Below are 25,231 nucleotides of genomic sequence, written 5' to 3'. Positions count from 1 at the left end.
TAGTTTACGAGGCCGAGAAAAGAACAAAGATGCGAAGTGTCAGTCGGGGCGGGGGCCTGTTGAATCGCGCGCATCTTCTCTGCGACGGGGTGCAAACCTTCGTGGTCCACCCGATAACCCAGGTAGACTACTTCCTTCGCCTGAAAGATGCACTTTGTGCGACGTAAACGGACTCCAGCCTCCGAAAAGCGTCTAAGGACAGCCTCCAGATTTTCCAAATGTTCCTGCTCCGACGTCCCTGTGATCAAAATGTCATCTAAATAGACAGCGACACGCAGTAAACCTCTCAAAATGCCCTCCATAACGCGTTGAAAAATAGCGTAGGCAGAGGATAATCCAAAGGGCAAACGTGTATATTCATACAGGCCCCGGTGTGTATTAATCGTTACATATGGTTGGGAGGCAGGGTCCACCTCCAACTGTAGGTAGGCGTGACTCATATCTAATTTTGTGAACGAGAGTCCACTTGCAAGCTTTGCGTAGAGATCCTCTATGCGAGGCATTGGATATCGGTCGAGTCAGGAAGCCGTATTCACTGTAAGTTTATAGTCGCCGCACAAGCGAACTGTGGCATCTGGCTTCATTACAGGTACAATTGGTGCTGCCCAGTCAGCAAAACGGACGGGCCTGATAATACCCAAACTCTCCAAACGAATGAGCTCCCCTTCTACCTTCTCGAGCAAGGCGTAAGGCACCGGGCGTGCCCGGAAATAGCGCGGCGTGGCTCCTGGTTCGACTTGGATATGGGCTACGGCCCGTATTTTCCCCAAACTGGGCTGGAATACATCTGGGTATCGTCCTAGCACCTCAGTCAACCCTCCAGAAACTGTTTGGAGGATGTGCTGCCACTGCAAGCGCAAATGGCGCAACCAGTCCCGACCCAACAGGCTGGGCCCATGGCCGCGCACCACGATAAGTGGGAAACGCCCCTCCTGGTGTCCATAAACAACAGGGGTCATCGTAGTTCCTGCGATGTCCAATGGTTCCCCCGTGTAGGTGACCAACCTGGACTGTGTGTTGGTTAATGTAACGTTCTGTATACCCTACTTGATGCGGTCGAATGTCCCCTGGGCGATCACGGAGACCGCTGCGCCAGTGTCCAACTCCATCTCAAGCGGGTGACCATTGATCCGTACTGTCACCTTAATGGGGGCCACATGTGGAGCTGCCATACAATGCAGCTACAGGCAGTCGTCCTCCGTCTCCACGTCCTCAGGAGTAGTCGCCGCAGGTTCATCCACATGGAAGGTATGGCCCCTGGGCTGGTCCCAGTTTCCTGTTGAAAATTCAATGTTGGCTGAGCTAACAACTTTCTCTGGGTGGCCGCATTGTTAATACCACAAACCAAACGGTCGCGTAACATTTCTGACAAAGGTCTCACCATAGTCACAGTACTCCACAATCCTGCGTAGCCTGGATAGAAAGTCGGCAAGGGATTCCCCTGGGGTCCTCTCAGCGGTATTAAACTGGTAACGTTGGACTATCGTGAACGGGGTTGGGCTAAAATGCTGCCCCACTAAATTTACAAGTTCATCAAACGTTTTGGTGTCCGGCGCAGCTGGGTACACAAGGCTCCTAATCACCCCAAACGTATGCGGGCCGTAGGCAGTGAGCAACATGACCACCTGGCGCTCGTTTTCAGTGATATCATTTGCCCAGAAATAGTAACGCGTCCGTTGTACATACTGGTTCCAGCTTTCCAGCGCAGCATCAAAAACATCCAAACATCCGTACAGAGGCATGGTGTAATAGAAAACAACTTCCAACCTGTATCCAACAAAAATCCAAGGAGGTGGCTTCAGCAGTGTGGACAGCTATTCACTTTAACCCTCATCGCCAATTTTGTGAGGGCCACGAAGAATCCAGCACGAGATTCAAGGATACAAAGAAATAACATCTATTTACAATGACATATATACCCTACCTACCTACCCTCCCCCCCACCCCCAAAGCCCCCCCCCCCCCTCCTCACCAGGTAGGTTATGACAGTATTCTTCTGGACTCGGCTCAACAATTTCTGATCGTAACCAATGCCCCCGATTCGTCAGGTAACAGCTTTTAGTATTGATGCTTTTCCATTTAATCTCCCTTCAGACCATATTTGTTTATTTTGTCCCATTATTATCCCCTTTTGCCTTACACCATCATTCCTTCAATCATTTAATCTCGCCCACATTCCACCCTACCACAGACCTTCTCTTTTGTTCTTCCTTAAATGCGGTACATCTTTAACATTTTCCAGTTCTGATTAAAGGTCGTGAAACTGAAATGTTAACTGTTTCTTTCTCTACCGATGCTTACTGCCTGATCAGCTAATGTTTACCAGATTTTTGTTTTTATTTCATCTTCATGTTGTCTTTTTGGATTCAACAAATTTCAAAATTTCTTATCTAGGCAAACCCAGTCAAGATTGGAGAGTGCTCCTTCCTCTCTTAACTAAAGACTGGAGAGAATACCCCCAAAATCTTCATTTTTATCTCAAGTTTCGTCTTTCTTTTATTTAGTTAATTAACTTAAAAGTTGCTGTTTGGTTTAGAAGAAGGTGAATTTTCAATCAGCTTTAAACAAGCTTCTACTTGTAGGCACTTGCAGCTGGAGCTTGTTAATTCGTTAATTGGATTAGGCCAGTTTTCAGAGGCTAGATTCACAGTATAAAAGTGATCCCCTACAGTGCAGACTTTGTTTGCACTGAGTGCTGAATTTGGTGCATTTTGAGTGCTAGAGTAAGAGTTTGGTGACCGAGGGAGTGCTGAATTTGGTGCATTTTGAGTGCTATAGTAAGAGTTTGGTGACCAAGAGAGTGCTGAATTTGGTGCATTTGAGTGCTATAGTAAGAATTTGGTGACCGAGGGAGTGCTGGATTTGGTGCATTTTGGGTGCTATAGTAAGAGTTTGGTGACCGAGGGAGTGCTGAATTTGGTGCATTTGAGTGCTATAGTAAGAGTTTGGTGACCGAGGGAGTTAGGTGAGAAGGGAGTAAGGTGCTCCTTTCATTTTGTTTCCGACATTTCCGCAAAGAGTGAGAAGAGAGCCAGGAGTTTACAGAAAGTGTAGCTGACTGGGAGCAGAGTCGGAGGGCGGCGATCTAGTTAGTCCACAGGGCAGCTATATTCTGTCAGGTAAGAGGGGATGGAGGCTAGGCCAGTTGCATGCTCCTCCTGTAGGATGTGGGTGGTGAGGGATACCACCGGTGTCCCCGCTGACTATACCTGCGGGAAGTGCACCCAACTTCAGCTCCTCAAAGACCGTGTTAGGGAACTGGAGCTGAAGATGGATGAACTTCGGATCATCCGGGAGGCAGAGGGTGTGATTGAGAAGAGTTACAGGGAGGTAACCACGCCCAAGGTACAGGACAAGAATAGCTGGGTTACAGTCAGGGGGAAAAAACAAACAGGCAGACAGTGCAGGGATCCCTCGTGGCCGTTCCCCTTCAAAACAAGTATACCGTTTTGGATGCTGTTGGGGGGGATGACCTACCGGGGGAAGGCCCTAGCGGCCAGGTCTCTGGCACTGAGTCTGGCTCTGGGGCTCAGAAGGGAAGGGGGGAGAAGAGAAAAGGAATAGTTGTAGGAGATTCAATGGTTAGGGGAATAGATAGGAGATTCTGTGGTCGCGAGCGAGACTCCCGGAAGGTATGTTGCCTCCCGGGTGCCAGGGCCAGGGATGTCTCGGATCGTGTCTTCAGGATCCTTAAGGGGGAGGGGGAGCAGTCAGAAGTCGTGGTGCACATTGGAACCAACGACATAGGTCGGAAAAGGGGTGTGGAGGTAATAAACAAGTTTAGGGAGTTAGGCTGGAAGTTGAAAGCCAGGACAGACAGAGTTGTCATCTCTGGTTTGTTGCTGGTGCCACGTGATAGCGAGGCTAGGAATAGGGAGAGAGTGCAGTTGAACACGTGGCTGCAGTAATGGTGTAGGAGGGAGGGCTTCAGGTATTTGGATAATTGGAGCGCATTCTGGGGAAGGTGGGACCTGTACAAGCAGGACAGGTTGCATCTGAACCAGAGGGGCACCAATATTCTGGGAGGGAGGTTTTCGAGTACTCTTCGGGAGGGTTTAAACTAATTTGGCAGGGGAATGGGAACCGGATTTGTAGTCCAGCAACTAAGGTAGCCGATATTCAGGACGCCAAAGCGTGTAATGAGGCAGTGGGGACGGGAACACTGACAAAGGAGAGTACTTGCAGGCACGGAGATGGGTTGAAGTGTGTATACTTCAACGCAAGAAGCATCAGGAATAAGGTGGGTGAACTTAAGGCATGGATCGGTACTTGGGACTACGATGTGGTGGCCATCACGGAAACTTGGATAGAAGAGGGGCAGAAATGGTTGTTGGAGGTCCCTGGTTATAGATGTTTCAATAAGATTAGGGAGGGTGGTAAAAGAGATGGGGGGGGGGGGGGGGGTGGCATTGTTAATTAGAGATAGTATAACAGCTGCAGAAAGGCAGTTCGAGGAGTATCACCCTAATGAGGTAGTATGGGTTGAAGTCAGAAATAGGAAAGGAGCAGTCACCTTGTTAGGAGTTTTCTATAGGCCCCCCAATAGTAGCAGAGATGTGGAGGAACAGATTGGGAAACAGATTTTGGAAAGGTGCAGAAGTCACAGGGTAGTAGTCATGGGTGACTTTAACTTCCCAAATATTGAGTGGAAACTCTTTAGATCAAATAGTTTGGATGGGGTGGTGTTTGTGCAGTGTCCAGGAAGCTTTTCTAACACAGTATGTAGATTGTCCGACCAGAGGAGGGGCAATAGTGGATTTAGTACTTGGTAATGAACCAAGGCAAGTGATAGATTTGTTAGTGGGGAGCATTTTGGAGATAGTGACCACAATTCTGTGACTTTCACTTTAGTAATGGAGAGGGATAGGTGCGTGCAACAGGGCAAGGTTTACAATTGGGGGAAGGGTAAATACGATGTTGTCAGACAAGAATTGAAGTGCATAAGTTGGGAACATAGGCTGTCAGGGAAGGACACAATGTGGAACTTGTTCAAGGAACAGGTACTACGTGTCCTTGATATGTATGTCCCTGTCAGGCAGGGAAGAGATGGTCGAGTGAGGGAACCATGGTTGACAAGAGAGGTTGAATGTCTTGTTAAGAGGAAAAAGGAGACTTATGTAAGGTTGAGGAAACAAGGTTCAGACAGGGCATTGGAGGGATACAAGATAGCCAGGAGGGAACTGAAGAAAGGGATTAGGAGAGCTAAGAGAGGGCATGAACAATCTTTGGCGGGTAGGATCAAGGAAAACCCCAAGGCCTTTTACACATATGTGAGAAATATGAGAATGACTAGAGCGAGGGTAGGTCCGATCAAGGACAGTAGCGGAAGATTGTGTATTGAGTATGAAGAGATAGGAGAGGTCTTGAACGAGTACTTTTCTTCTGTATTTACAAATGAGAGGGGCGATATTGTTGGAGAGGACAGTGTGAAACAGACTGGTAAGCTCGAGGAAATACTTGTTAGGAAGGAAGGTGTGTTGGGCATTTTGAAAAACTTGAGGATAGACAAGTCCCCCGGGCCTTACAGGATATATCCAAGGATTCTATGGGAAGCAAGAGATGAAATTGCAGAGCCGTTGGCAATGATCTTTTCGTCCTCACTGTCAACAGGGGTGGTACCAAGGGATTGGAGAGTGGCGAATGTCGTGCCCCTGTTCAAAAAAGGGACTAGGGATAACCCTGGGAATTACAGGCCAGTTAGTCTTACTTCGGTGGTAGGCAAAGTAATGGAAAGGGTACTGAAGGATAGGATTTCTGAGCATCTGGAAAGACACTGCTTGATTAGGGATAGTCAGCACGGATTTGTGAGGGGTAGGTCTTATTGAATTCTTTGAGGATGTGACCAAGCATGTGGATGAAGGTAAAGCAGTGGATGTAGTGTACATGGATTTTAGTAAGGCATTTGATAAGGTTCCCCATGGTAGGCTTCTGCAGAAAGTAAGGAGGCATGGGATAGTGGAAAATTTGGCCAGTTGGATAACGAACTGGCTAACTGATAGAGAGTGGTGGTGGATGGCAAATATTCAGCCTGGATCCCAGTTACCAGTGGCGTACCGCAGGGATCAGTTCTGGGTCCTCTGCTGTTTGTGATTTTCATTAATGACTTGGATGAGGAGTTGAAGGGTGGGTCAGTAAATTTGCAGACGATATGAAGATTGGTGGAGTTGTGGATAGTAAAGAGGGCTGTTGTCGGCTGCAAAGAGACATAGATAGGATGCAGAGCTGGGCTGAGAAGTGGCAGATGGAGTTTAACCCTGAAAAGTGTGAGGTTGTCCATTTTGGAAGGACAAATATGAATGCGGAATACAGGGTTAACGGTAGAGTTCTTGGCAATGTGGAGGAGCAGAGAGATCTTGAGGTCTATGTTCATACATCTTTGAAAGTTGCCACTCAAGTGGATAGAGCTGTGAAGAAGGCCTATGGTGTGCTCGCGTTCATTAACAGAGGGATTGAATTTAAGAGCCGTGAGGTGATGATGCAGCTGTACAAAACTTTGGTAAGGCCACATTTGGAGTACCGTGTAGTTCTGGTCACCTCATTTTAGGAAGGATTTGGAAGCTTTGGAAAAGGTGCAAAGAAGATTTACCAGGATGTTACCTGGAATGGAGAGTAGGTCTTACGAGGAAAGGTTGAGGGTGCTAGGCCTTTTCTCATTAGAACAGAGAAGGATGAGGGGTGACTTGATAGAGGTTTATAAGATGATCAGGGGAATAGATAGAGTAGACAGTTCCCCGGGTGGAACAAACCATTACAAGGGGACATAAATTTAAGGTGAAAGATATAGGAGGGATATCAGAGGTAGGTTCTTTACCCAGAGAGTAGTGGGGGCATGGAATGCACTGCCTGTGGAAGTAGTTGAGTCGGAAACATTAGGGACCTTCAAGCAGCTATTGGATAGGTACATGGATTACGGTAAAATTATATAGTGTAGATTTATTTGTTCTTAAGGGCAGCACGGTAGCATTGTGGATAGCACAATTGCTTCACAGCTCCAGGGTCCCAGGTTCGATTCCGGCTTGGGTCACTGTCTGTGCGGAATCTGCACGTCCTCCCCGTGTCTGCGTGGGTTTCCTCCGGGTGCTCCGGTTTCCTCCCACAGTCCAAAGATGTGCAGGGTAGGTGGATTGGCCATGATAAATTGCCCTTAGTGTCCAAAATTGCCCTTGGTGTTGGGTGGAGGTGTTGAGTTTGGGTAGGGTGCTCTTTCCAAGAGCCGGCGAAGACTCAGGGGGCCGAATGGTCTCCTTCTGCACTGTAAATTCAATGATAATCTATGATTAATCTAGGACAAAGGTTGGGCACAACATCGTGGGCCGAAGGGCCTGTTCTGTGCTGTATTTTCTATGTTCTAAAATAGATGGCATTGTGCAGCTCCATAAAGATTTCCTTGTTTGGTCTTTTGTGGTTCCTGCTTGATTACTTTTCCAGGGGAATTCCTTCTTTGCCTCTGCCCAAAGGCATGTCCAACCCACAGCACCACGATCTCCACCACCAGTAGGGCAATGGAGCAGGTCCAAATCCAAATCCACCCCAGCCGGGTTGTCATTAATCTAACCTAGACACCATCCAGCCAACTGAGCGATCAGTTCCTCAAGGAGTCGGAGTTGGCATAACACACACTTTTACATTCATGTTGTAGCCTGGAGCTATGTATTCTGATGGTAAAGGTTCCAATTTATTGGCATCACATGGTTAACCAGGATACTCTTCCACTCTTACTGCCTGACATGGCTGTATGTTGGAAGGATTTACAACTTGATGCTCAACCTGTTTGAACGTGCTGGGAACACACCTTCCTTGGTCATCAAGTCCTGGGTCAGAGGCAGGGACGCTATTTACTGCACCATAAGACCTTCCACTCGTTCTTGGGGCCACATATAATTCAGAGATCTCTTTTGAAGAAGGCTCAATCACAAGTGACTCATGAACAATCTGCTGTTTACAGGAGAGCGCCACCTAAAGCAGCTTCAACTCCCTCACTGCCGACTCCCTCCCTATTACCTCCCCTCGTGTTGAGTGAGCATCCTTGGCCTTGGAGTCAGTTTGCCTTATTTAGTTATAGATGAGAAAGTTAAATCCGCGTCGTTCTCCTCACTATGTTGCATGTGTTTCTTCGGACTAAAGCAACATTTGATCGTTAGCGAATGGGCTAATTTTGAGTTGATAAACTGCCGGGCGGGGGGGGGCGAAGAGAGGGTGACCCAATTCAGCTCTCCAGTGACGCATGCCCAGTGGCGGTGTTTCTGTTGGCGAGCGGGCGGTTCGGGGTTTCCATGGTGACCAGAGGCTAGGCCTAGTCCCTGCAACCGCCTCTCGCCAGTAAACTATCGTTGTGATTTCTTGCGCTAGAGATGGTGGACGCGGTCTGTGTGGGGGTAGGAACCACATATCTCTTTCAAATTTTTCAATTGACTTTGCATCATTTAATCTCTGAAATTGGGAGCGAAGACTGCTGCATCCTGCCACGCTTTAAACTAGTTTTCGATCTAAGCAGATTGAAATCCTTTTCCAGGATGAGGTTGGTCAGCAGTGAACAGACGGTGCTTACCCTTGCACTCTGTCCCTCGGCTCACCGTCTGCATTCCCTGTTCCCATCTTTGCCACCCCGGTTTTATCCTTGTATCTATTCCTCAGCTACAAAGCACTTAATGTACTATTAAAATACTGCTAAATTGTGTTTTTTTGGGCTTCAACGATTATGTTCAAATAATAATGTCGATGTTTTGAGGCCCGAGTTGAGTACAGTAATGTTTCACTGGTACAGAGTTTATTCTTTCCTTAAAGTTACAAAGCCAGTGTGCAAAGTGGACAGGGCAAGCCCTTAACCCATCTTATTGCATGCTTCAAAAGCCAATTAAAATTGAATCCAATTCATGGTCCCCATGAGAGAGACAGACGAGATTCAAGCTAACCAGAAAAGACATTGTGCCTGCCCGTGGGCTTGTATCTGACGCATGATCTTCGCCAAAAGGCTGAGAAGGGATGGAGGCAGCCACTTTTATGTTTTACTGCCGGGTATGGGATTTTCCTGTGAGTGTATTGGAGATTGGTGCTTCATGTCACGCAACGATAACCCTTTCACTGTGATATTGTGTACTGGAGATTCTAGTTTGAATTTTAAATGTGAAACGGTGTGAAATGGGAGATAGAATGGAGCAGTTCAAGTCCCTGCTCTATCACTGTCCACATTTCAAGACTGCTGTGTTTTCACTGTGGACTTGTTTTGATGGACCTATGGAGTAATTTACAATTTACCCTCACAAAGCAAAAGGAATTTTAAAAATATAGTTGAATGAAAGACCTAATTCAAAACCTTCACATAAAGTTATAATGCAGAGATTTTATAGTTTGAGCTATGTTCCTACCACACAATCTGTTATGCTTTACATTTACTTGTAAAATACTTGTAATTTCTCAATATTGTAGTCCATGGGGAAGAATTATAACCACATGGCTTGAGTATAAATATGAATAATTGCAACCTAAGTTTTTAAACATGTGTAATGCAAGGGGACAAATAAGTAGAAGAAAATTCAAGGTCAAAGTGTCTCATTTCTCAGTGACGATTTAGTCACTCAAGGTTGTTTTGCCATTCAGTTGTATTGTGGTTGAACTGGACTTCAGCTCCATTTACCCACTCTTGTTCCATATCCTTTGATATTCTTACTCAATTCCAGATGACATTTTTCCCAATTTCACAACATTTGCAATTAAATAATGTCATTCACATCTTCATGATGGCCCATAACACCAAACAGCTGGTGAATTACTTTTAAACTGCAGTCACTATTGTTTTTAAGACCATAAGACATAGGAGCGGAAGTAAGGCCATTCGGCCCATCGAGTCCACTCCACCATTCAATCTTGGCTAATTTCAACTCCATTTACCCGCTCTCTCTCCATAGCCCTTAATTCCTCGAGAAATCAAGAATTTATCAACTTCTGTCTGAAAGACACTCAACGTCCCGCCCTCTGTGGCAATGAATTCCACAGACCCACCACTCTGGCTGAAGAAATTTCTCCTCATCTCTGTTCTAAAGTGACTCCCTTTTATTCTAAGGCTGTGCCCCCAGGTCCTAGTCACCCCTGCTAATGGAAACAACTTCCCTACGTCCACCCTATCTAAGCCATTCATCATCTTGTAAGTTTCTATTAGATCTCCCCTCAACCTCCTAAACTCCAATGAATATAATCCCAGGATCCTCAGACGTTCATCGTATGTTAGGCCTACCATTCCTGGCATCATCCGTGTGAATCTCCGCTGGACCCGCTCCAGTGCCAGTATGTCCTTCCTGAGGCGTGGGGCCCAAAATTGCTCACAGTATTCTAAATGGGGCCTAACTAGTGCTTTATAAAGCTTCAAAAGTACATCCCTGCTTTTATATTCCAAGCCTCTTGAGATAAATGACAACATTGCATTTGCTTTCTTAATTACGGACTCAACCTGCAAGTTTACCTTTAGAGAATCCTGGACTAGGACTCCCAAGTCCCTTTGCACTTCAGCATTATGAATTTTGTCACCGTTTAGAAAATAGTCCATGCCTCTATTCTTTTTTCCAAAGTGCAAGACCTCGCACTTGCCCACGTTGAATTTCATCAGCCATTTCTTGGACCACTCTCCCAAACTGTCTAAATCTTTCTGCAGCCTCCCCACCTCCTCAATACCACAGTCCCGTCATCTAGATTGTTAATATACAAAGAGAACAGCTGTGGCCCCAACACTGAACCCTGTGGGACACCACTCATCACCGGTTGCCATCCCGAAAAATAAACTTTTATCCCAACCCTCAAGACGAACTTGACCTTCTCCAGCCTCAGGAGCAAATTGAGCAAGTATGACAACAAATTTATGCATAAGGTCCTTAAAAGATAAAGTAAATAAATGACCAGGTGATCTGTTTTGATAGTGTTAGTTGAAGGATAATTGTTGACCAAAACAGAAAATAGGAACAGGAGGAGACCATTCAGCCCTTCGAGCCTGCTCTGCCATTCATTATGATCATGGCTGATCATCAAGCTCTATAGCCTAATTCCCCCCCCCCGCCCCAATAACCTTGATCCCCTTCGCCCACAGTGCGATATCGAACTGATTCTTGAAAACATACAATGATTTGGCCTGAACTACTTCCTGTTGTAAAGAATTCCACAGGCTCACCACTCACTGGGAGAAGAAATTTCTCCTCATTACTGTCCTAAATGGTCTACCCCGTATCCTCAGACTGTGACCTCTGGTTCTGGACCCTCCCACCATTGGGAACATCCTTCCTGCATCTATCCTGTCTAGTTTCTATACATTTTTGAGATCCCCCCTCATTCTTCTGAACTCCAGTGAATACATACCTAACCGATTCAATCTCTCCCATACGTCCATCCTGCCATCCTAGGAATCAGTCCTGCACTCTGGCAAGAACATCCTTCCTCAGGTAAGGAGACTAAAGCTGCCCATAATATTCCAGGTGTGGCCTCATCAAGGTCCTGTATAATTGTAGCATGACATCCCCGTTCCTGTACTCGAATCATCTAGCTATGAATATACCATTACCAAATGGTCAACATACCATTTGCCTACTTTACCACCTGCTGCACCTACATGCTTACCTTCAGCGACTGGTGTACGAGGACACCCAGGCCTTGTTGCCTCTCCTAATTTACAGCTATTCAGATAATAGTCTGCCTTTCTGTTTTTCCTACCAAAGAGGATAACCTCACATTTATCCAAATTATACTGCATCTGCCATTAATTTGCCCACTCATTCAATTTCTCCAAATTACATTGACGGATCTCTGTTTTTTAATAAATATTTTATTCAGGCATTTTCTCAAAAACAAATTGAAGCAGAAGTAAAATTATACAACATTATAAATAATCAACACCCCCACCCCGCTCCCCAATCATGCCCCCTCCTCCTATCCTCCCTTCCCCATTTTTAACTCCCCCTCCCCTTTTGCTGACTCCTCAATCCTCCTTAAAGAAGTCAATGAACAGCATCCATCTCCCATCAACTGACCCCCTCAAGATGAACTTGACCTTCTCCAGCCAAAGGAATTCTGCCAGGTCACTCACTCCCACTTTCAACAAAACATTGGCCTCTTTCACCCCTTGGACTCCCGGATCTTCTGACACTCCCAATATCGCTACCTTTCGACTTTACCCCCTGCACCGCAGACATTATGTCCGCAACCCCTGCCAAAACTCCTTTAGCTTTGGACATGCCCAAAACATGTGGACATGATTCGTGCACCGCCCTCACCTGTCCTCTACCCTTCAAAAAACCTACTCATCCGAGCAGCCGGCATATGTGCCCTGTGCATTACTTTAAACTGAATGGCTTAGCCTCGCACACAACGAGGACGTACTCACCCACTGCAGGGTCCCCCCAGCCTCCACTTGCTCACCCAGCTCCTCCTCCCATTTAGCTTTATATCCCTTACCAGGCCCCCCCTACTCTATCGATCAGCTCCTTGTAGACCTGAGACACTTTCCCCTTCCCTATCTCCCCTTTCGACAGCACCTTGTCTTGCAACCCCAAGGGCGGCAACCGGGAAAGGACGGCACCTCTCTCTTCACAAAATCCTGAACCTGCAAGTACCTGAAACCTGAACCTGCAAGTACCTGGAACCATTTCCCCTGAGCAACTCGTACTCTTCCTCCAGGTCCTTCAATGTCGCAAAACTGCCTCCTACAAACAGGTCCCCGAATTGCTCAATCCCAGCCTGCTGCCATCTCCGAAACCTTGCATCCAGCCCCCTGGTACAAACCTGTGATTATTACAGATTGGTGCCCACACCAAGGCACCCTCCAGTCCCAAATGCTGCCTCCACTGCCCCCACACCCTCCAGGCTTACATCCACCACTGGGCTCGCAGAGTACCTGGGCTGCGAGAACGGCAGAGGCGCTGTTAACAGTGCCCTCAAGCTCGTTCCCCGACAAAAAGCCAGCCCCTCCCTCACTCCCCATTTCCTAACCATGGTGATGTTTGCCATCCAGTAATAGTTCATTATATTCAGCAATGCTACCTCCCCCCTCATCTGCTACCCCCTGAAAAAACCCACTCATTCTCGCCCGTGTCATACGCACCCTGTGCATCACCTTAAACTGTATCAGGCTCATCCTTGCACAAGAGGAGGTCCCGTTTACCCTTTGCAGTGCCTCACTCTGTACTCCCCAATTGATCTCTATTCCCAACTCCAATTCCCATTTCTCCTTGATGTTCACCACCCGCTCGCCTCCCTGCTCCCCCAGCCACTTATATATATCCACAATTCTTCCCTCCCCTTCCACATCCGGAAGCAGCAGTCGCTCCAGCAGGGTGTATCCCGGCAATCTAGGGAACCCCTTCCAGACCTTTCGTGCAAAGTCCCTAACCTGTAGATACCTGAACTCACTATCCCTTGGCAGCTCTACCCACTCCCTTAGCTCCTCCAGACTGGCGAACCCTTCCTCCAAATATAAATCCGTCACCTTGACCAGCCCCACTTCCCTCCACCTCCTCAATACACTATCCATCCCCCCCGGCTCAAACCCATGATTCTCGCACAGTGTTTTTAGCACCGACATCCCTTCCACCCTAAAATGCCTCCTCAGCTGATTCCATATCTTCACCGTGGACTGCACCACTGGGCTCCCTGAATACCTACTCGGAGCCATTGGCAATGCTGCCGTCACCATAAACCCTCAAACTAGACCACTTACAAGATTCCTCCTCCACCCTAGCCAACTCTACCCCTTGTCCTTCCCACCACCGCCGCACCTTGTCCACATTCTCCGCCCAATAATAATGAAGCAAGTTTTGTAACGCCAACCCTCCCTGCTGCCTCTGCCTCTGTAGCAGGGTTCTCCCCTCCCTTGGCACCTTCCCCGCCCATACAAAGTCAGAGATGATTGTGTCCACTTTCCGAAAAAAGGCCTTTGGTATAAAGATCGGGAGAGCCTGAAAGATAAACAAGAACCTCGGCAGAATATTCATTTTCACCACTTGGACCCACCCCACCAACGTTAAGTGCAGTGTATCCCACCTCTTAAGGTCCTCCCTGGCCTCCTCCACCAGCTTTGTTAAGTTCCAATTATGGAACCCCATCCATTCCCTCGCTACCTGAATCCCCAGGTACCTAAACCTATCCCTCGCTACCGTAAATGGCATGCCCCCTAAATTAGCCCGCTGTGCCAGCTCATTCACCGGGAATACCTCGTTTTTCCCTACATTCAGCTTGTATCCCGAGAACCCTCCAAACCTCCCAACAGGCCCATAATCCTTCCCATACTCTCCAACGGATCCGAAACATACAGCAAGAGGTCATCGGCATAGAGCGACACCCGATGCTCCCTCTGTCCCCTCATTAGCCCTGCCACTCTGCCGATCCCCTGAGAGCCATCGCCAATGGCTCGATGGCCAGCGCAAACAGCAGCGGCGACAGCAGGCACCCCTGCCTCGTACCCCTGGTGTAAGTCAAAGCTTTGTGAGCTCATATAACTCATCCTCACCCTCGCTCTTGGTGCCACATACAGCAACCGCACCCATGCCACAAATCTCGGCCCAAACCCAAACCTTCCCAAAACTTCGAACAAAGTACCGCCACTCCACCCGATCAAATCCGGTACTTGAGCTCTCGACGGATTCATCACCACATTCAACAGCCGTCTTATATTACTTGCGAGCTGCCTGCCCTTCACGAAGCCTGTTTGATCTTCTGCAACCACCTCTGGGACACAATCCTCCATCCTCCCCACCAACAACTTAGCCAACACTTTCACATCCATGTTCAACAGTGATATGGGTCAATACGACCCACATTCTACCGGATCCTTCCTTTTTTTGGGATTAGTGTGATTACCGCCTGCTTCATCGTCTCCGGCAACTCTCCCTCTCTAGTGCTTCATTAAACGCCCGCAACAGATATGGTGCCAGGTCCGCCGCAAATTCCTTATAAAATTCTGCCGGTTACCCATCCGGCCCAGGGGCCTTCCCCGACTTCATACCCCTGATACTATCTAGCACCTCCCTCAGCCCTTGGGGCTCCTCCAACGCCTGCCTCTTTGCTTCCTCCACCTGGGGAAATTCCAGCTCGTCCAGAAACCACCCCATGTCCCCCTCCTCTCCTCCTGGGTCTGCCTCATAAAGTCCATGGTAATACTCTCTAAATCCCTCATTTATCTTCCCTGGCTCTGACACCACATCCCCAGCCCCAGTCCGGATCTTCAATATTTCCCTGGACGCAGCCTGCCTCCGCAGCTGGTGCGCCTGCATGCGGCTCGCCTTCTCCCCATACTCGTATTGCACCCCTCTTGCCCTACGCAGTTGCCCTACCGTCCTCCCCGTTGTCAGCTTGTCAAATTGCCCCTGCAACTTTTTCCTCCTCGCCAACCCCTCCACGGTGGGCACCCTCGAATATTCCCTGACAACCTCCACTATCTCGCTCACTAGACGGTCATGTTCCTCCCTCCTTTCCTTATTTGCACAAACCGTAAATGAGATAATTTCTCCACGGACCACTGCCTTCAGTGCTTCCCAAAAAATGCCCGCCGACACCTCCCCATTCTAATTGAACTCCACATAATCCCTAAACGCCAACCGCACCTTATCACAAAAACCTCCATCCGCCAACAATCACGAGTCAAACCTCCATCCCGGCCTCTGCTCTGGTCCCGTTCTGAACTGAATATTCAGCCAGTCGGGTGCATGGTCCGAGATAACAATCCCCGCATACTCTGCCCCCTCCACCCCAATCAAAATTTCCCGACTCACGACAAAGTAATCAATCCTCGAATACACCTTACAGACGTGGGAAAAGAAGGAATACTCCCTTCCCCCTGGGTCCTGAAAGCGCCATGGATCCACCATACCCATCTTCTCCATAAAGCCCCCCAGCTCCCTTGCCATTCGTGCCCTACCCATCGACCTGGGGCTCGATCTATCCACCCTCCGCTCCAGGACACAGTTAAAATCTCCTCCCATGATCAACTGGTACGTGGCCAAATCCGGGATTGCTGCCAGCAACCCCCTCATAAAATCCACATCAACCCAATTTGGGGCATATGCATTTACCAACACTACCGGTGCCCCTTCCAATACCCCACTCACAATCACATATCTCCCACCTGGATTCTTCACCTCCTTCGCACTAACGAATCCCATTTTTTTGCTCATTAAAATCGCCACACCACTCGATTTCAAATCAAACCCCGAATAAAAAAAACCTGCCCGACCCACCCCTTCCTTAACCTAACCTGATCTTTCACACGGAGGTGTGTCTCCTACAAAAAGACAACCCCTGCTTTCAAGCTCCTGAGGTGCGTAAACACCCGTGACCTTTTAACCGGCCCATTCAGTCCCTGGATGTTCCACGTTACCAACCTTACCGGAGGCTTGCGCCTCCAATCCCCTCTGCCATCCGTCCGTCATCTTCCCTACTTAACTCCTGCCCCTTTAATTCCACTCTGTACCTAGCCCATCCCAGATGGCCCCTTTCTTCGCCCTTGACCATGTCATCTCTCAACCCCTGCTGCGTCGCAGAAACCCCCCCCCCTGCTTTTCCCCTTCCCCTTCTTCCCCCCCACTTCCCCTCCCCCCCCCCCCCCCCCCCCGGCCACCCCTCTTGGCCTTCTCCCTCACCACCTCACTTCCGTTCACCAGCATAACCTGCTGGCGTGGCTGCCCCTGCCCAAAGGCACATCCTAATGACCCCCCCCACCACCACTCCTCAGCTCAAAGAAGAAGGCCTCCTGCTGGCCTTACCCTCCGCCACCCAAACAAGGACTTCTCCTGAACTCCAGGTCGCCTTCTCCAAAAGCAAACAAACAGATGTTAAACACAAACAGTCCCATAAAACTGGGGGGGGGGGGAGGGGAACATCCATCCCCACATAAACTTTTCACCCCTACAACTCCTTACAATCTCAACATTGAACAGAAACAAAACACCCCCCCCACAAAAAAAGGCGAAAATCCCCCAATCTCTATACCCACTTCAAACATGCTCCCGAACATTACATAGTACCAGCACCCCGGTTCCCAAGCATTGTTCACTCAGTTCTTCCGCAGTTTATGCTCCTTAATGAAGTCTTCGGCCGCTTCTGGGGTCTCGAAATAATACTCCCGGCCTCCGAACGTCACCCTGAATTTCACCAGGCAGAGCACCCCAAACCTGATCTGCTGCCGGTACAGCACCGCCTTGGCCTTGTTGAAACCTGCCTGCCGTTTTGCCAACTCTGCTCCGATGTCCTGATAAATCTGGACGTTATTTCCCTCCCAGTCGCAGCTACACTTCTCCTTGGCCCACCGTAGAATTTTCTCTTTCTCCACAAATTTATGGAGTCTCACGATCACCGCCCGCGGCGGCTCCCCAGCTCTAGGCTTTTGCCTCAGAGACCTATGCGCTCGGTCCACTTCAGGTGCCTTATCTAGCACCCCTTCTGCCACCCGTCCCACCAGCATCCTCGAGACGTACCTCGTGGCACTCACACCTTCCACTCTTTCAGGCAGGCCCACTATTCGCAGGTTCTGCCTTCTCAAGGCATTCTCCTGCTCCTCCACCTTTGCCCTCAGCGTTTTATAAAGGTCTCCTAGGAGCCCACCTCCACCTCCAGAGCCACCACACGATCGCTGTGGTCCGAGATCACACCTTCGACCTCCCGAATCTGCGACCCCTGCACCTCCAAACACCTCTCCATCCGCTCCAAAGTACACTTCAGGGGTGCCGCAGCTTCTGCAATGGCCTTTGCATGATCCTCATGCATTTCTTTCCGCACCGGTCATCTTTACTATCTGCACCCATCCCAACAGTGGCAATACATCCCACCGCTTGAAGTCCCCCTTTATCTGTCCCACCAACCGAGTCAAATTTGACTTGTGCAGCTACGCCCAACCACGTGTCACCTGAATGCCCAGGTATCTAAAACCCGCCCCCATTACCTTAAATGGCAGCTTCCCTAACCTCCTCTCCTGCCCTCTGGTCTCAATCGGGAACACCTTGCTCTTTCCCATGTTCAACTTGTACCCGGAGAACCGGCCAAAGTCCTCCAAAATCCCCATAATACCCCCAATGCCACCCAGTGGTTCCGAATATAGAATAGCAGGTCGTCGGCGTACAGCAAAATCCTTTCCCCTTGCACAATCCCTTTCCAATCCCTCAACCATTAAGCGCCATTGCCAATGGCTCTATAACCAAAGCAAAAAGCAACGGGGAGAGCGGAGACCCCTGCCTCCTCCCGCGATTTCCAAAATTCACCCGGTTCATCCGCACACTTGCGACCGGTGCCTTGTACAGCGACCGGACCCAGTCCACAAACCCCTTCCCAAACTGCAGCACCTCCCAGATTTTATCACTCCACCCAGTCAAAATCCTTCTCCGCATCCATCGTCACTGCCACGTGCACCTCCGGAGACATCATAATCACATGCAGCCCTCAATTCATTAAGTCAACACCTTTGCCAACAACTTGGTGTCCACATTCAACAGCGATATCGGCCGATATGCTCCATACTGCTCCGGATCCTTTTCTTTTTTAATATCAGGGAGATGGTTTCCTGATGTGCGAGACAGTCAAGACACTGCTTCGGGGGGAAATTTATTTCAATTCGGGCGCATAGGGAGAAGGCGGAACAAGCCGAGATGGCAAGGCTGGTGGAAGAGATTCTGAGGGTGGACAGGTGGTATTGGGAGGTCCCGGAGGCAGGGTTGCTGAAGGGGAGGCAGAGGCTCCAGATGAATTTTGGATTAATGTCCACAGGGACGGCAGTGGGGCAGTTGCAGAGGGCCAGAGGTGCAATATATGAGTATGGGGAGAAGGCGAGCAGGATACTGGCCCATCAGCTGAGGAAGCAGGAGGCGGCGTGGGAGATTGGTAGAGTAAAGAATGAGACAGCATGGCAGCCGTGACCTCCCTCATGTCCCTGAGCTCCACATACCACTGGATGGTGGACCTCACCCGCTGACACATCACCACATCTGCCAACAATCCCACATCCAAACTCCACTGCGGGCGATGCCCGCCCCCCCCCCCCCCCCCCCCCGCAGTCCATTCGCAAATCCACCCAATGCTGCGCGTCGTTGGAGACCACTATCATCGAATACTCCGAGTCGACCACCCCCACCAACCAGGCCTTATCTACCACCAAAACGTCAATCCAATAGTACACCTGGTGCACATGGGGGAAATATGAAAATTCCTTCGCTCTTGGCTTCCCAAACGTCCACGGCACCCCCCCCCCCCCCCATACGCTCGATAAACCCCTTCAGCTCCCTCACCACTGCCGACACCTTCCCCGACCTTGGGCTCAACCGGTCCAAGCTTGGCTCAATAACCATAATAAAATTCCCCCCTCCCCATAATCAACTGGTGCGAGTCCAGGTCAGGAATCTTCCCCAGCACCTGCCTCATGAAATCTGCATCCCAATTTGGGGAATAAACCAGGACCTCCGGCATCCGCTCCAGCTTCCCACTAACCCACCCCCTGAATCGGCCACAATGTTTCCCACCTTGAACAACACCCGCTTATTCACCAAAACCGCCACCCCCTCATCTTCATGTCCAGTCCCAAATGGAACACCTGCCCCCTGAGGGGGCTGAATAGAGTAGATACCTAATTTGGTATCATCTGCAAACTTTGAGAAATTACATTTTGTTCCTTCATCCAAATCATTAATATATATTGTGAATGGCTGGGGTCCCAGCACCGATCCCTGTGGTACCGCACTAGTTACTGCCTGCCAATTTGAAAAGGACTCATTAATCCCTACTCTTTGTTTCCTCTCTGCCAACCAGTTTTCTATCCACCTCAATACATATCCCCCAATCCCATGCACTTTAATTTTGCACAATAATCTCTTATGTGGGACTTTGTCAAATGCCTTCTGAAAGTCCAAATATACCACATCGACTGGCTCCCCCTTGTCAACTATACTGGTTACCTCTTCAAAGAATTCCAACAGATTTGTCGAGCATGATTTTCCCTTCATAAATCCATGCTGACTCTGACTGATCCTGCCACTGTTTTCTAAATATCCGCTATAATGTCCTTGATAATGGATTCAAGCATTTTCCCCACTACCGATGTTAGGCTTACTGGTCTATAATTCCCTGCTTTCTCCTACCTCCCTTTTTGAATATTGGAGTGATGTAAGCTACCCTCCAATCTGCAGGGACAGTTCCAGAGTCTATAGAATCCCAGAAGATGACCACCAATGCATCCACTATTTCCAGAGCCACCTGCTTAAGCACTCTGGGATGCAGATTCTCAGGCCCTGCAAATTTATCCACCTTCAATCCCATCAGTTTTCCCAGCACCATTTCTCTACTAATGTTGATCTCCCTCAGTTCTTCCCTCTCACTAAACCTTCCATTCTCGAACATTTCTGGGATCTGTGGAATTCCCTACCCAGTGAAGCAATTGAGGCTACCTCGTTGAATGTTTCTAAGGCAAAGATAGATAGGATTTTGAACAGTAAAGAAAGTAAGTGTTATGGTCAGCAGGTAGGTAAGTGGAACTGAGTCCACAAAAAGATCAGTCGTGATCTTATCTTAATGGCGGAGCAGGCTTGAGGGGCCAGATGGCCTACTCCTGCTCCTAGTTCTTATGCTCTTGTGACACAATGGGCCAAATGGCATCCACCTGCGCCATAACAATTCTGTGATTCAGTCACATTGTTTCACTGTGATTTCAGTCAGGATGCTTATAGGCTGACAGAATGGTTCTAATTCTGTGTTTCATTTGTACAGATCACTACAGATACTTTAAATATGTTGCATGCCCCAATACCACCAATACATGTTGGTGCCACAGCACCTGAATCATTTACTGTGCTTCAACATCGAATTGTTACAGCTGAGGAGCAGACAGACGCGTTAATTCAAGAATTAGAGGATCTTGGATTTGGTATTGAAGACACTGGAGCATCCAAAATTGGTGAACATACCAGTCACAGGCCTGTCAGTCCCTTCCATGTCAGAAAAGCATTTGGAACTGAAAATGATGTACTTTGGAAAAACTGTGAATCTTTAGTGAGCCGTGTCTGCCGGCTAGAAAGTGTTATACAAACAATGAAATTGAATATATTTCGAATACAGACGGCAAAAGAACTCCGCCCAGAGCATTCAGGTAATTAACGAGTATATCCTTCTGTAATTAATTGCAATTCCTTCCTTGTTTTTCAAAATATTTATTGTTAGATTAATCAGGGTACATTAGCACTACAATTATAGAATGGGTGCGAAATATTTTGACCACAGTCCATTTACACAAATTTTACCCTAACATCCTCTTTGACCTCTCTACAGCCTTGACATGGTCAACCCCACCATCGTGCTCCCAGCATTTTCACTCTGATGTCAGAAGACTGCCCCTGATCATAACCAATCTCCAGGATTGGCTTCCCTTTCCAGTTCCACAGTGTTACTCGTGGCGAAGGGGCTGCACGGTTGCCACTGCTGCCTCATGGTGCCGAGGACCCGGGTTCGATCTCGGCCCTGGTCACTGTGTGGAGTTTGCACATTCTCCCCATGTCTCCGTGGGTCACACCCCCACAACCCAAAGATGTGTAGGCTAGGTAGATTGGCTACACTAAATTGCTGGTTTAGCACAGGGCTAAATCGCTGGCTTTGAAAGCACACCAAGGCAGGCCAGCAGCACGGTTCAATTCCCTTACCAGCCTCCCCGAACAGGCGCCGGAATGTGGCGACTAAGGGCTTTTCACAGTAACTTCATTTGAAGCCTACTTGTGACAGTAAGCCATTTTCATTTCATTTTCATTTCATTTCATTTCCTTAATTGGAAAAATAAAATAATTTTTTTTAAGAAGTGTTACTCCTTGAGACTTTCAAGGGTGCCCTTTGGTCTCCTCTTGTTGTCTTGAAAACATCATCCAAGACTAGACCAGTTGAGACATGTCTTCTGATTTCACCCATCCTCTCGGCCACCACACTGCCTCTGAGCTGTTCAGACTGGTTGTCTAAAATTCAGTCCCGAATAAATATCGGGGAGACAGTGGCTATTGTTTACAGTTCCACCACAAACTCCATATCCCTAATGTTGATTCAGTTCCCCCTCTCTGGTTGAACCACAGTTGTTGCAGCAGTAATGTGTTATTCAACCCAGAATTGAACCTCCAGACCCACTGCTCTCTAATGCGAAGACTGCCTGCTTCCTTTCCTCCAGCCCACTGTAGCCACTTAAAATGGCCAACTCCCGATTCAAAATGGCGAACGGCAAAGGCTGATGGGAAAGTCAGCCAACAAGACAAAAACCAGCAGCTACAGGTTGGCTGTGTATTTACCTCTGGAAAGGCCAGACAATATCGATACCAGCAACCATCAGCATAACAAAACAACAGCCATCTGCATACTAATGAGCAATCCCCGGGAACAATAAGCAACATTTAGACACACAAAGCAAAACCTGACTCTTCAGCGCCAGCAGGAGCCTACACAAAAGGAGGTGAATGAGCACCTCAAGACCGCCCATCGATCAGGGAACCGCTCCTGCATTGGAGAAACTCAAACCAAACGATTGGGACAAAGTCCAATCACTTGGGACCAGGTACAGGGTCCACCCCGAAAGGCGGGAAGCCCCTGGGGACTATAAGAATTGAGCCCCACGTGCAAATCGCTCTCTTCTTCTCTCTTCACCGCTCTCTTCTTCCTGCCCGGGTCACCCAGCAAAAGGAACCAACATTGACCATGACCGGCGCAGTGACTCCAGTGATCATCAAAATCGTAAGTCTTAATTCAACGCTCGCTACGAGATAGACGCTCCTAGCTACCAATCCTTACCAACTTCGAATCCCGCAGACTCAGAACCCGAACGAAAGGCCATTTGTTCCCCTGACCTGGTGGGCCAGTTCAAATTTAAGTATAGGCCTGTTTAGTTGTAGAAGTAGCTTAGACGTAGAATTTGTGCATGAGTAGTGATTACTGTGGATAATAAATGTGCTTTGATTTAAATCTTACTAATCGGTGTATTGGATTATTGATCATTACTCGGACTTGAACCTCGTGGCGGTATCATAAAGATACCTGTCGACTCGAGAGCAAAGGTAATAAAACAGAGCAATTGAACCAAGGAGAAAATCAGCAACACCACCTACGACTAAAACCCATCCATGAATTTGTCAAGCCCGGGCTTAATTATTCTAATGCTTCTCTGGCCAGTCTCCAATCCACACAGTCTTTCAACTTCAGCTAGTCCAAAATTCTGTGTCCATTTGCGTTCCTGCACCAAAGCCTGCTCATCCATTACTATTTATTTTTTTCTTGGTGATTCAGTTAGGTTTCTGGTCCTCCAACACCTGCAATTTTTTTTGTTGTTGTATTTCAATCGTTTCATAGCCGTGTCTAGCACACTCTCTTCAATCTTCAGCTTACAATGCTGTACTGTACTCTCTCTTCACTCCCCACCATTCTTTCACCCCTCCATTGACTGCTGTGGTCTCACCAGTTTTGAATTCTCTCCCTAATCCACTCCACTTCTTCACCTTCCTCTTCTTTCCTCTTTAAAGCTCACATCTTTGATTACAGTTTTGGTCACCCCTCTGAATAACTCCTCCTTTGTCTCAGCATCCATTTTTCTCCAATGCATTTCTGTGAAGTGTCGTGGGATATTTTTCTACATTAAAGGTATTATATCGATGCAAATTATTTGTTAGAGTTTGGTTAGCCTTTAACCTCTTACATTAACTCTTGATTTTACAAAATAATTACTGGAAAGGATCTAATTTGCAAGTATGAATATGTTCAGCTTGACATCAAAATATACAAAATTCCAAATGCTGACGGTTAATAAGTCCAGTCATTCAGTTTATTGTTTTCAGAGTCAGAAGACTAATGTTCCTCCTCTTATAATCTGTTGGGACAGACCAAATAAGTATGCTGCAATATATTCCTTACTATCCACCTTGGTTGCAAATCATACAGACTCTTATGACTTCACATCAGAAAGTATATCACTTCTGAACTTTGATCTAATGTATTTGTTAACAGCACAGTGGTTTTAAAAAGAGCACAAAAATGCTAAGCACAAAGTAGACTGCTACCTTCTTTTCAACATTGTTGCAGTGGATCGACTGGCTGTAATGCAAGAAGAACATATTCAGGAGCTAAAGAAAATGCAGCGGGAGATAATGCGCTTTCGACAGCAACTGAGTGAAGTTAGTGAAGAAAAAGAGGCAGCTCATGAAGAAATAGAAAGGTTGAGTGCTGCTCTGGAAATGGCCACAGCAACTAAGGTACACAACTGAGGTATACAATCTACTGTAAAGCTCCACTAGCATCACGTGTTTAGAGGGTGTTTATGTAGAACCTTTATATGATATATTTTGTATTTATAAAAATTTAACTGTAAAGAGGGAATGGAAATATATGTCTAGATTTACAAAGCATTACAACAGTCATTTGCACTGAAAGGTATTATCAAGCACCTGCCCAAAGAATGTAGGCCCAAGTCCCACCCAAGACGGCTGCCAAATCCATCCACAAAGTGAAAATTCTACAGTCAGCATCAGTGAACAAACCCCCCCCCCCAACCCCCCCATCCTTGAACACCCCTCCCAAATGTATATATTGATTACTCAAAAAATAAACAATACACCCTCTTAACCAACTCCAATAAAACAAAGACACTAGGTTCATTGAACCAAGCAAAACTGGTTCAGCAAGCTACAGCTCAGCCCCACACCTTGCTAGCTAAATTTACTGCCAGCGGGGTAGCCCCCACTCCGGGTAGAAACAAAAACCCAGGTATAAAAAGTGAAACATAAACCAGCACCCCTACCAAAATCAAATTCCCACCAGGAGTTATATATTTCCAGCAATATTACATAAAACCAAACCCCTCAGAACAATAAGTATAATAACAAATATACAACATGTGAAAAAACCATCCCACCCAAGAACAAAGAAACACCAGCAGATATATACAAGTTACCCCCAAACCCTTTCCCATCCACAGCAATAAAAATTCCCACAGAGCTCAATTAACTTGAGCCGAGTCCATGCTTCTGAACAACGGAATCCTCATCCTCAGACATGTCAAAATAATAGTCCTTCAACTTAATAGTAACCCGCAGCCTCAGCGGGTACACCACCCAAAATCAAACTTCTTTCTTGTACAAGGCGGCATTCGCCTGATTGATGGTGGCCCACTTCTTCGACAGTTCTGCTCCGACATCTTGGTAAATAACGTTACCTTCCCACTTCCAATCTCAGTGTTCCTTGGCCCACCTCAGGACCTGCTCCTTCTCCT

At 47.8% G+C, this 25,231-nt stretch overlaps 1 protein-coding gene across 5 annotated transcripts in view; it reads left to right on the top strand.

Moving 5' to 3' along the window:
- Window positions 1-8,240: 8,240 nt before the first annotated feature.
- The window catches only part of LOC140389833 (coiled-coil domain-containing protein 150-like), a 183,269-nt gene continuing 166,278 nt past the window's right edge, over window positions 8,241-25,231 (top strand). For all 5 annotated transcript variants that reach the window (XR_011934489.1, XR_011934487.1, XR_011934486.1 and 2 more), the window contains exons 1-3: window positions 8,241-8,375; window positions 20,716-21,094; window positions 24,046-24,215. Coding sequence is in view for 2 of the 5 variants with exons in the window: in XM_072474402.1 (XP_072330503.1) it covers window positions 8,352-8,375; window positions 20,716-21,094; window positions 24,046-24,215 (573 nt within the window). In the remaining 3 variants the exon portion in view is untranslated. The remainder of the gene's footprint in view (window positions 8,376-20,715; window positions 21,095-24,045; window positions 24,216-25,231) is intronic.

Source organism: Scyliorhinus torazame, chromosome 14 (genome assembly GCF_047496885.1).
Source record: "Scyliorhinus torazame isolate Kashiwa2021f chromosome 14, sScyTor2.1, whole genome shotgun sequence".
Taxonomy (NCBI): Eukaryota; Metazoa; Chordata; class Chondrichthyes; order Carcharhiniformes; family Scyliorhinidae; genus Scyliorhinus; species Scyliorhinus torazame.
The sequence above is the reverse complement of the archived record's forward strand: the minus strand, read 5'-3'. Positions and strand labels throughout refer to the sequence as shown.